General features: G+C 41.8%; 1 protein-coding gene across 1 annotated transcript in view; it reads right to left on the bottom strand.

Annotated features, from left to right (window-relative positions):
* Positions 1–12,334, bottom strand: part of LOC128666811 (serine/threonine-protein kinase PAK 4) — a 126,351-nt gene that overhangs the window by 44,762 nt on the left and 69,255 nt on the right. The window contains exon 3 of the mRNA XM_053721606.1: positions 1,068–1,724. Coding sequence (XP_053577581.1) covers positions 1,068–1,724 — 657 coding nt within the window. The remainder of the gene's footprint in view (positions 1–1,067; positions 1,725–12,334) is intronic.

Below are 12,334 nucleotides of genomic sequence, written 5' to 3'. Positions count from 1 at the left end.
GCTATCTATAGAGAAGGAATGGGCAAGTAGAGGCTGGGCGTTCATATGCTGCTATGTATAGAGAAGGAATGGGCAAGTAGAGGCTGGGCGTTCATATGCTGCTATCTATAGAGAAGGAATGGGCAAGTAGAGGCTGGGCGTTCATATGCTGCTATATATAGAGAAGGAATGGGCAAGTAAAGGCTGGGCATTAATACACTGCTATCTATAGAGAAGCACAGGGCAAGTAGACACTGGGCGTTCATATGCTGCTATCTATAGAGAAGGAATGGGCAAGTAGAGGCTGGGCGTTCATATGCTGCTATCTATAGAGATTGAATGGGAAAGTAGAGGCTGGGCGTTCATATGCTGCTATCTATAGAGAAGGAATGGGAAAGTAGAGGCTGGGCGTTCATATGCTGCTATCTATAGAGAAGGAATGGGAAAGTAGAGGCTGGGCGTTCATATGCTGCTATCTATAGAGAAGGAATGGGCAAGTAGGTTGCTGGGCGTTCATATGCTGCTATCTACAGAGAAGCACAGGGCAAGTAGAGGCTGGGCATTCATACACTGCTATCTATAGAGAAGGAATGGGCAAGTAGAGGCTGGGCATTAATACGCTGCTATCTATAGAGAAGGAATGGGCAAGTAGAGGCTGGGCGTTCATATGCTGCTATCTACAGAGAAGCACAGGGCAAGTAGAGGCTGGGCATTAATACGCTGCTATCTATAGAGAAGGAATGGGCAAGAAGAGGCTGGGCATTAATACGCTGCTATCTATAGAGAAGGAATGGGCAAGTAGAAGCTGGGCGTTCATACACTACTATCTATAGAGAAGGAATGGGCAAGTAGAGGCTGGGCGTTCATACACTGCTATCTATAGAGAAGGAAAGGGCAAGTAAGTGCCAGGCATTTTTATATTGCTATCTATAAAGAAGCACAGGTGAAGGCTAGGTATTTATATGTTGATATCTAGAGAACAGCAAGGGGATTCATATCCTATTATCAATAAAGCTGCACAGGGTGAGGGACAGCTGGGCACTCAGACTATTAGGTATAGGATGAATTTGAGGTCTTGCTTATTTTACCTGGTTAGAGCCCCCTCTGTTGGGATCTGTGTCTGCCCTTGGGTAGGTGTTGAACGGTCGCCCTGCCTGCTGTGTAGGTTTCCCTGATCCCTCACTAGGAGGGTTGCTTGGAGTCCTGATATTGGGGCCTGACAGTGGCCGCTTATCTCTGGGTGACTGCGGGCTGCCCTCACCCCCTGTGTAAGAGGATTTTGGTCTCTTCTCTTCTCCTTTCTCCCTTCTAACAACACGATCAGCAGGTTCACTGTACTCCCGGTTAATTTCCAGGTTCTCCTTCCTCACATCAACTCTTTCATGAGTACGAGAAGCTCTGTGTTCATGGGATTTAGGGTAGTCTGGTGGGGGAGGGCGGTGCTTGTTGCTTGGTTCCTGCCCCCGAGGTTGTTGAGGAGCTACTCTCTGTTCTTCCCTTGGCCGTTCCTTTCCATGGTGGTGCTCCTGCCTTATTCTTTCAGATCCTCTTCCCATGTCATCGTGTGAATGTCTTATTCGCCGATCACTCACTCCGTTCTCCTGTGGCAATCTGTCATCCCGGGGATAAGATGGAGGGCTGTCCTTGCGCAAGGAGTTGGAGCGACACACAGACATGTTATCAAACTCGTCAAGGAGCCACGCCAGAGACCCATCTCGAGATAACTTGTTTCCACGTACGATGGTCTAGAAGCAAAGAAGAAAATACATTACCATAGTAATCACTAAACTGCAGAATATGTTTTTATATCTGTCAAGTATGTGTAGTCATACATGCAAATAACATTTCAGTGTGTGTGCGCATGTAATTATGCAAATACATACAGGTATTTCCAGGTGTGCATATGTCCATGTAAAAACAAAATTTATGCTTATCTGAAATGTATCTCATGGTGGTGAGAGTCCACGAGACATTACTCCTGAGACTCAACTCCAAGGAGTTGGATCGCAGGAGTAATGATTTGTGGACTCGCACCACCTTATGAAAGAAAATATCTAACGGATATTTGTGTTTGAGTGTGCATATAGGAATGTGAAATTATGCAAGCACATAAGGATAATTCTGTGTGCACAAATATACATGTAAGAATGTGTATTTAAAAGGTATGCTAAATTAAAAAAACATAATTTATACTTACCTGATAAATTTATTTCTCTTGTAGTGTATCCAGTCCACGGATCATCCATTACTTGTGGGATATTCTCCTTCCCAACAGGAAGTTGCAAGAGGATCACCCACAGCAGAGCTGCTATATAGCGCCTCCCCTCACTGCCATATCCAGTCATTCGACCGAAACGAGCCGAGAAAGGAGAAACCATAGGGTGCAGTGGTGACTGTAGTTTAATTAAAATTTAGACCTGCCTGAAAAGGACAGGGCGGGCCGTGGACTGGATACACTACAAGAGAAATAAATTTATCAGGTAAGCATAAATTATGTTTTCTCTTGTTAAGTGTATCCAGTCCACGGATCATCCATTACTTGTGGGATACCAATACCAAAGCTAAAGTACACGGATGATGGGAGGGACAAGGCAGGAACTTAAACGGAAGGAACCACTGCCTGTAGAATCTTTCTCCCAAAAACAGCCTCCGAAGAAGCAAAAGTATCAAATTTGTAAAATTTGGAAAAAGTATGAAGGGAAGACCAAGTTGCAGCCTTGCAAATCTGTTCAACAGAGGCCTCATTTTTAAAGGCCCAGGTGGAAGCCACAGCTCTAGTAGAATGAGCTGTAATCCTTTCAGGAGGCTGCTGTTCAGCAGTCTCATAGGCTAAACGGATTATACTCCGAAGCCAAAAAGAAAGAGAGGTTGCCGAGGCCTTCTGACCTCTCCTCTGTCCAGAGTAAACAACAAACAGGTTAGATGTTTGGCGAAAATCTTTAGTAGCCTGTAAGTAAAACTTCAAGGCACGGACTACGTCCAGATTATGCAAAAGACGTTCCTTCTTTGAAGAAGGATTAGGACTTAATGATGGAACAACAATCTCTTGATTGATATTCTTGTTAGAAACCACCTTAGGTAAAAACCCAGGTTTTGTACGCAGAACAACTTTATCTGAATGAAAGATCAGATAAGGAGAATTACAATGTAAGGCAGATAACTCCGAGACTCTTCGAGCCGAGGAAATAGCCATCAGAAAAAGAACTTTCCATGATAAAAGTTTGATATCAATAGAATGAAGGGGTTCAAACGGAACCACTTGAAGAACTTTAAGAACCAAGTTTAAGCTCCATGGAGGAGCAACAGGTTTAAACACAGGCTTAATTCTAAATAAAGCCTGACAAAATGCCTGAACGTCTGGAACTTCTGCCAGACGCTTGTGTAAAAGAATAGACAGAGCAGAAATCTGTCACTTTAAAGAACTAGCTGATAATCCTTTGTCCAAACCCGCTTGGAGGAAGGACAATATCCTAGGAATCCTAACCCTACTCCATGAGTAATTCTTGAATTCACACCAATGAAGATATTTACGCCATATCTTGTGGTAAATTTTCCTGGTGACAGGCTTTCGTGCCTGTATTAAGGTATCAATTACTGAGTCGGAGAAGCCACGCTTTGATAGGATCAAGCGTTTAATCTCCATGTAGTCAGTCTCAGAGAAAGTAGATTCAGATGATTGAAAGGACCTTGTATTAGAAGGTCTTGTCTCAGAGGCAGAGTCCATGGTGGAAAGGATGACATGTCCACTAGGTCTGCATACCAGGTCCTGCGTGGCCACGCAGGCGCTATCAATATCACTGATGCTCTTTCCTGTTTGATTTTGGCAATCAGACAAGGGAGCAGAGGAAACGGTGGAAACTGGAAAGTTGTTTAAAATTACATGCTCTATCTGAATCATGAAAGACTGTCCCTTTAAACCACTGATTAGTTATTACTGTCTCTTAGAGAAACATATATACATACAGACAGGCTCTGTAGCAACACTAGCTAAGGAGAAGTGACTTGAGTCACATGGTAACACCCACTGTCTCTGCTCCCAATGCAGATAGCAGAATCCAGCCAGCAGGGCCCCTAGTGAATGCAGACACCAATGCCTCCTGACTTAGCGCTTAAACGGACATTATACACTAGATTTAGATTTTTCTTTGCATAAATGTTTTGTAGAGGATTCATTTATACAGCATATACAGGTTGTTGTTTTTTTGTAACAATGTAAAGTTTTGCTTATTTTTAAACAACATTGTGCTGATTTTCAGACTCCTACACAAGCCCCAAAGTTTTAAATGTATACTAATGTCTACAGACTCCTGCTGGCTCCTGTTTGTATAATGGGTCTTTTCATATGCAGAGGTGGGGGGGGGTGTCCCAGTCAACCTAATCAAAAGTGCTAAACTAGGAAGCTTCTAAGTAAGTTTTTAAAAGGTTTTATACTGGATTTTTGATCAGTATCTGTGTATATTCTTCTTTATAATAGTGTCTATTACAGGCTGAAAAATAAAAATTGGTGTATACTGTCCCTTTAAAGCACCAGACACACCATATGAAACTTGAACATAGACTTTTACTGAACACAGAAACCTGCCAGATTTGTTAGCAGAGCTGCTTCCTAGCAGAACACAGAATTGAACAAACCGCTGTTGAGGAGACTTTGCTGAAACATCATCCATAAAGTATATAATACTCATTGCTTTGTTTTAGTATAAGTTTTCAAAAAAAGGGATCTGATTTCCACAGTATTCTTTTGTTCTCCCTTTTTCGACACTAATAGGTAAACTTGGTGCATCTACAGTTAAACAGACGTAAACACTTAAATAACGTGTCAACCGAGTGTAAAAACTTTCTAGATACATTAACACCATGTTTGCTGCAATCGTTTTTCAACAACCAAAACTCCTCCCAACCACTTGCCAATCTGGACTTGTTACTGTAGTCACAGCTAGCCTATGTCCTTTTGTAAGCAAAACTTGTATTGTTTGCAGTATCTAATCTTATCACCTCAACTAAGACCATTTAGGTGTGCCAAGTCTACAGTGTGCACTTCCAATACTCAAAATAGGAAAACCCAACATTTTCTGAGTTAAAAGGGACAGTCTACTCCAGAATTTGTATGGTTTAAAAAGATAATCTCTTTATTACCCATTCTCCAATTTCACATAACCAACACTGTTATATTAATATACTTTTTGCCTCTGTGATTAGTTTGTATCTAAGCCTCTGCAGACTGCCCCTTATCTCAGTTCTTTTGACAGACTTGCATTTTAGCCAATCACTCATAAATAACTCCACAGGAGTAAGCACAATGTTATCTATATGGCACACATGAACTAGTGCTATTTAGCTGTGAAAAACTGTCAAAATGCACTGAGATAAGAGGCGGCCTTCAAGGGCTTAGAAATTAGCATATGAGCCTACCTAGGTTTAGCCTTCAACAAAGAATACCATGAAAACAAAGCAAATTTGATAACAGAAGTAAATTGGAAAGTTGTTTAAAATTACATCCCCTACAGGGCATATGAATAGACCGGTCCAGTCGCCAAATGCAACCTAAATTTCTAGCGGGCAAGTAAAATGTTTAAGTTACCAGCCTGAGCGGCGACCTGACATTTTAAGTGGGATATAAGAAGCAATAATAAAAACAATGTCAAATTGCCTTCCACATATGCGCACACACGGGAAAGGAGGGAAGAAAACATAATTTATGCTTACCTGATAAATTTATTTCTCTTGTAGTGTATCCAGTCCACGGATCATCCATTACTTATGGAATATATTCTCCTTCCCAACAGGAAGTTGCAAGAGTCCACCCACAGCAAAGCTGCTATATAGCTCCTCCCCTAACTGCCATATTCAGTCATTCGACCGAAAACATGCAGAGAAAGGAAAAAACCATAGGGTGCAGTGGTGACTGTAGTTCAAATGAAAAAATTACCTGCCTTAAAGTGACAGGGCGGGCCGTGGACTGGATACACTACAAGAGAAATAAATTTATCAGGTAAGCATAAATTATGTTTTCTCTTGTTAAGTGTATCCAGTCCACGGATCATCCATTACTTATGGAATACCAATACCAAAGCTAAAGTACACGGATGATGGGAGGGACAAGGCAGGTACTTAAACGGAAGTTACCACTGCCTGTAAGAAACCCTTTCTCCCAAAAATAGCCTCCGAAGAAGCAAGGTATCAAAATTTGTTAAATTTGAAAAAGTATGAAGCGCAGACCAAGACTCCGTCTTGTAAATCTGTTCCACAGAAGCCACATTTAAAAAAGGCCCAAGTGAAAACCACAGCTCTAGTAGAATGAGCTGTAATCCCTTCAGGAGGCTGCTGTCCAGCAGTCTCATAAGCTAAATGAATTATGCTTTTTAACCAAAAGGACAGAGAGGCTGCCGAAGTCTTTTGACCTCTCCTCTGTCCAGAATAGACAACAAACAAGGTGAACGTTTGATGAAAACTGTAGTAGCTTGTAAGTAAAACTTTAAAGCACAAACCACGTCCAATATTGTGTAATAGACGTTCCTTCTTTGAGGAAGGATTAGGATACAAGCATGGAACAACTATCTCTTGAGTGATGTTCTTGTTAGATACCACCTTAGGAAAAAACCCAGGTTGGTACGCAGGACTACCTTATCTGTACGAAGGACCAGATAAGGAGAATCACATTGTAACACAGATAACTTGGAGACTCTACGAGTCGAGGAAATAGCTACCCAAAAGGAACTTTCCAAGATAAAGATTGATATCTATGGAACAAAAAAAGGTTCAAACGGAACTTCTTGAGGAACCTTAAGAACCAGGTTTAAGCTCCATGGTGGAGCAACAGTTTTAAACACAGGCTTGGATCTAACCAAAGCCTGACCAAATGCCTGAACGTCTAGAATACCTGCCAGACGCTTGTGCAAAAAAAATAGACAGAGTAAAAATCTGTCCCTTTTAAGGAATTAGCTGACAACCCATTTCTCCAAAACATCTTGGAGAAAAGATAATATCCTGGGAATCCAGACTTTACTCCATGAATAACCCTTGGATTCATAACAATCAGATATTTACACCATATCTATGTTCAATTTTCCTAGAGACAGGCTTTCATGTCTGTATTAAGGTATCAATGGCTGACTAGGAGAAGCCATGCTTTGATAACATCAAGCGTTCAGTCCCCAGGCAGTCCATCTCAGATTGATTCTATTTAGAAGGTTGAAAGAACCCTGAGGTAGAGGGACCTGTCTCAGAAGCAGAGACCGTGATGGAAAGGATGACATGTCCACCAGATCTGCATACCAGGTCCTGCGTGGCTACGCAGGCGCTGTCAAAAACACCAAAGCCCTCTCCTGCTTGGTCTTGACCTCCGGAGGAAATCCCACTCCCCCGGAAGAAAAGTCTGACGACTTAGAAAATCCACCTCCCAGTTCTCAACACCTGGGATATGGATAGCTGATAGACAAGAGTGAGTCTCTGTCCAGTGAATTATTGTAAGACTTCTAACATCGCTAGGGAACTTGTGTTCCCCATTGATGGCTGATGTAAGCCACAGTCGTGTATATTGTCCGACTGAGTATGATGTACCTCAGAGTTGCTAACTGAGGCCAAGTCTGAAGAGCATGGAATATCACTCCCAGTTCCAGAATATTTATTAGAAGGAGGGTCTCCTCCTAAGTCCACTATCCCTGAGCCTTCAGGGAGTTCCAGACTGCATCCCAACCTAAAAGGCTGGCATCTATTGTAACAATTGTCCCATCTGACCTGCGGAAGGTCATACCCTTGGACAGATGGACCTGATATAGTCACCAGAGAAGAGAATCTCTGGTCTCTTGGTCCAGGTTAAACAGGGGAACAAATCTGTGTAATCCCCGTTCCTCTGACTGAGCATGCATAGTTGCAGTGGTCTGAAGTGTAGACGTGCAAACGGTACTATGTCCCTTGCCGCTACCATTAAGCCGATTTCATTCATGTACTGAGCCACCGAAGGGCGCGGATGGGATGAAAAACACGGCAGAAATTTAGAAACTTTGACAACCTGGACTCCGTCAGGTAAATTTTCATTTCTACAGAATCTATCAGAGTCCCTAGGAGGGAAAACCTTGAGATTGGGGATAGAAAACTCTATCCTTGTTCACTTTCCACCCATGTGATCTCAGAAATGCCAGTACTACGTCCGTATGAGACTTGGCAATTTGGATGTTTGACGCCTGTATCAGGATGTCGTCTAAATAAGGGGCCACTTCTATGCCCCGCGGCCTAAGGACCGCCAAAGCGACCCCAGAACCTCCATAAAGATTATTGGGGCTGTAGATATCCCAAAGGAAAGAGCTACAAACTGGTAATGCCTGACTAGAAAGGCAAACCTGAAAAAACAAAGGTGATCTTTATGCATCCCAATGTGAGGATAAGCATCCTTCAAATCCATTGTAGTCCTCTATTGACTCTCCTGGATCATAGTTAAGATGGTACGAATAGTTTCCATCTGAAATGACGGAATTCTGAGGAATTTGTTTAAGATCTTTAGATCCAAAATAGGTCTGAAGGTTCCCTCACCTTGGGAACCACAAACAGATTTGAGTAAAAACTCTGTCCCTGTTCCTCTCTTGGAACTGGATGGATCTCGTACACAATGTAAGAATGCCTCCTTCTTTATCTGGTTTGCAGATAATTGTGAAAGGCGAAATCTCCCCTTTTTTGGGGGGGGAATCTTTGAAATCCAGAAGATATCTCTGGGATATAAATTCCAATGCCTAGGGATCCTGGGCATCTCTTGCCCACGCCTGGGCGAAGAATGAAAGTCTGCCCCCTATAGGATCCGTTACCGGATAGGGGTCCGTTCCTTCATGCTGCCTTAGAGGTAGCAGCAGGCTCCTTGGCCTGCTTATCTTTGTTCCAGGTCCGATTGTCTCCAGACCGCCTTGGACTGAGCAAAAATTAGACCTTTTTTGGCCCTTGATTTGGACCTATCCTGAGGAAGGGCATGACCTTTTTCTCCAGTGATATAAGCAATAATCTCCTTCAAACCAGGCCCGATAGGGTCTGCCCCTTGAAGGGAAGTTAAATAGTTTATTTATTAAAGTCACGACAGCTGACCATGATATAAGTCATAGCGCTCTGCGCGCCAGTATAGTAAAAAACAGAATTCTTAGCCGTTAGTCTAGTCAAATGAACAAAGGCATCAGAAAACAAAGGAATTGGCTAGCATAAGCTTGCCAAATATATTCATCCAATGGAGTCGCTAACTGTAAAGCCTCATCAAGAGACTCAACCCAGAACGCCGCAGCAGCAGTGACAGAAGCAATGTATGCAAGGGGCTGTAGGATAAAAACCCTGTTGAATAAACATTTTTTATCCATTGGATCTAAAAAGCACAACTGTCCTCGCCAGAGGTAGTGGTACGCTTAGCTAGAGTAGAAACTCTTCTCTCCACCTTAGGAACTGTCTGCCAGAAGTCCCGTGTGGCGGTAAATATTAGAAAACATTCTTCTAAAAAATAGGAGGGGAAGAGAACGGCACACCTGGTCTATCCCATTCCTTATTAAAAAAATTTTTAGCAAACCTCTTTAGGTATTGGAAAAACATCAGTACACACCGGCACTGCATATTATTTATCCAGTCTACACAATTTCTCTGGCCCTGCGATTGTACACATTCATTCAGAGCAGCCAAAGCCTCCCTGAGCGACAAGTGGAGGTTCTCAAGCATAAATTTTAAAAGTAGAAATATCAGAATCAGGTTAAATCATCCTCCCTGAGTCAAAAAAATCACCCACAGACTAAGCATATTGTGAGGTAGTATCATACATGGTTCTTAAAGCGTCTGTATGCTCTGTATCTACCCCCAGAGCTATCTGCTTTCCTTTAATTTCAGGTAGTCTGACTAATACTGCTGCCAGAGTATTATTCACCACCTTTGCCATGTCTTGTAAAATAAACGCTATGGGCGCCCTTGATGTACTTGGCGCCATTTGAGCGCGAGTCCCTGAAGCGGGAGTCGAAGGGTCTGACACGTGGGGAGAGTTAGTCGGCATAACTTTCCCCTCGACAGAATCCCCTGGTAAAATAAACGCTATGGGTGCCCTTGATGTACTTGGCGCCATTTGAGCGTGAGTCCCTAAAGCGGGAGTCAAAAGGTCTAACACGTGGGGAGAGTTAGTCGGCATAACTACCCCCACGACAGAATCCACTGGTGATAATGTTTTTTTAAAAAAAAATGATCTTTATTGTTTAACATGAAATCAGTACATCTGGTACACATTCTAAGATGGGGTTCCACCATGGCTTAAAAACATAATGAACACAGAGCTTCCTCTATGTCAGACATGTTAAAACAGACTAATAATGAGACTAGTAAGCTTGGAAAACACTTTAAATCAAGTTAACAAGCAAATATATAAAACGTTACTGTGCCTTTAACAGAAACAAATTTTGTCAAAATTTGAAAAACAGTGAAAAAAGACAGTAAAACAAACGAAATTTTTACAGTACATGTAATAAGGTAACAGAGCATTGCACCCACTTGCCAATGGATGATTAACCCCTTAATGCAAAAAAAACAGATAAAAAAAAACGACATAGACGTTTTTAAAAACAGACACAACAAAACTGCCACAGCAGAGCTGTGGATTACCTTCCCTATAAACGATTTTGGAAGTCTTTTTAGCCCTTTAGAAATGTCCTGTAGTATTCATGGGACTGCTGAGGGAATCTGGATGATTCATTTTGTAATTTTAACTGCGCAAAAAAAGCGCTAATTAGGCCCCTCCCACTCATATTACAACAGTGGGAAGCTTCAGTTAACTGTTTCTATGCAAAATTTAAGCCAGCCATGTGGAAAAAACTTAGGCCCCAATAAGTTTTATCACCAAACATATGTTAAAAAACGATTAAACATGCCAGCAAACGTTTTAAAACACATTTTTACAAGAGTATGTATCTCTATTAATAAGCCTGATACCAGTCGCTTTAACTGCATTTAAGGCTATACCAACATTACAGTGTTATCACCAATGTACGTTAAAAAACGATTAAACATGCCAGCAAACGTTTTAAAACACATTTTTATAAGAGTATGTATCTCTATTAATAAGCCTGATACCAGTCGCTATCGCTGCATTTAAGGCTTTACTTACATTACTTCGGTATCAGCAGTATTTTCTTGGTCAATTCCATTCCTAGAAAAATATTTTACTGCACATACCTTTTCTGCAGGAAAACCTGCACGCCATTCCCCCTCTGAAGTACCTCACTCCTCAGAATGTGTGAGAATAGCAAATGGATCTTAGTTACGTCTGCTAAGATCATAGAAAAACGCAGGCAGATTCTTCTTCCAAATACTGCCTGAGAAAAACAGCACACTCCGGTGCCATTTAAAAATAACAAACTTTTGATTGAAGAATAAACTAAGTATAAATCACCACAGACTCTCACAACCTCCTATCTATGTTGAGGCTTGCAAGAGAATGACTGAATATGGCAGTTAGGGGAGGAGCTATATAGCAGCTTTGCTGTGGGTGGACTCTTGCAACTTCCTGTTGGGAAGGAGAATATATTCCATAAGTAATGGATGATCCGTGGACTGGATACACTTAACAAGAGAAAGGGGAGGTTCTTTCTGTTAAATGCATTCAAAGACCTCCCCTTATCTCCATGGCTCTTGGTCTCTTCCTTGTCAGTTGCTACTTCCCACCCCTAAGGTTGTCTGCGCGGGAAGACATCCTGCTAGAGCGGTGAGTGTTTCTTCTCTGTGTGTGTATGAATGAAGTATGGGTTAAAGCGACTATATAGTTATGGTTTGCAGCTTGCTCACGTCCTCTGTAGTACTTCAGCGCAATGTACACGAGCAAGCTGCCTACCATAATAAAGAGCAGTGCACAATTTTCCTGGATGCTATTGATGCTCCAAAAACTGACTTAACCAATTGATAGAGAACATACCATCTCCATGCACCCAGTCAAATCTGCTAGCATGGCACTGACAGTCGCGCTAGTAGTTGAAAGGCAGCAAGACAGAAAGGGAAAAAAATATATATATATTTTTAACATGCTCGTTATGTCACTGCCCAGCTAAATGCAGTTCCACTCAAAGCACTATAGGTTGAAGTGTGGTGGCAGCATTAAATATACTTAGTCAATCGTAACCCTACATATGCTGAATTAAAAAAAAAAAAAAACATAACTCAATTATATCTTTTTCTTTCCCCTTAGGGAAAAATAAGTCAAGACTGTACATACAGTATTACAAAGATAATATCCCTGTTATTTTCTACCTGGTGATAGAAAAGTATTTTCTAAAGTTAAAGCCTTTTTATTAATGCTCAAGTCCCAAGTAGTAATCAGCTTGCAAAGCATTCAAATTGGGACCTCTGTCTGAAATGCATG

Source organism: Bombina bombina, chromosome 7, assembly GCF_027579735.1.
Source record: "Bombina bombina isolate aBomBom1 chromosome 7, aBomBom1.pri, whole genome shotgun sequence".
Lineage (NCBI taxonomy): Eukaryota > Metazoa > Chordata > Amphibia > Anura > Bombinatoridae > Bombina > Bombina bombina.
This window is presented reverse-complemented; position numbering and strand designations above follow the sequence as displayed.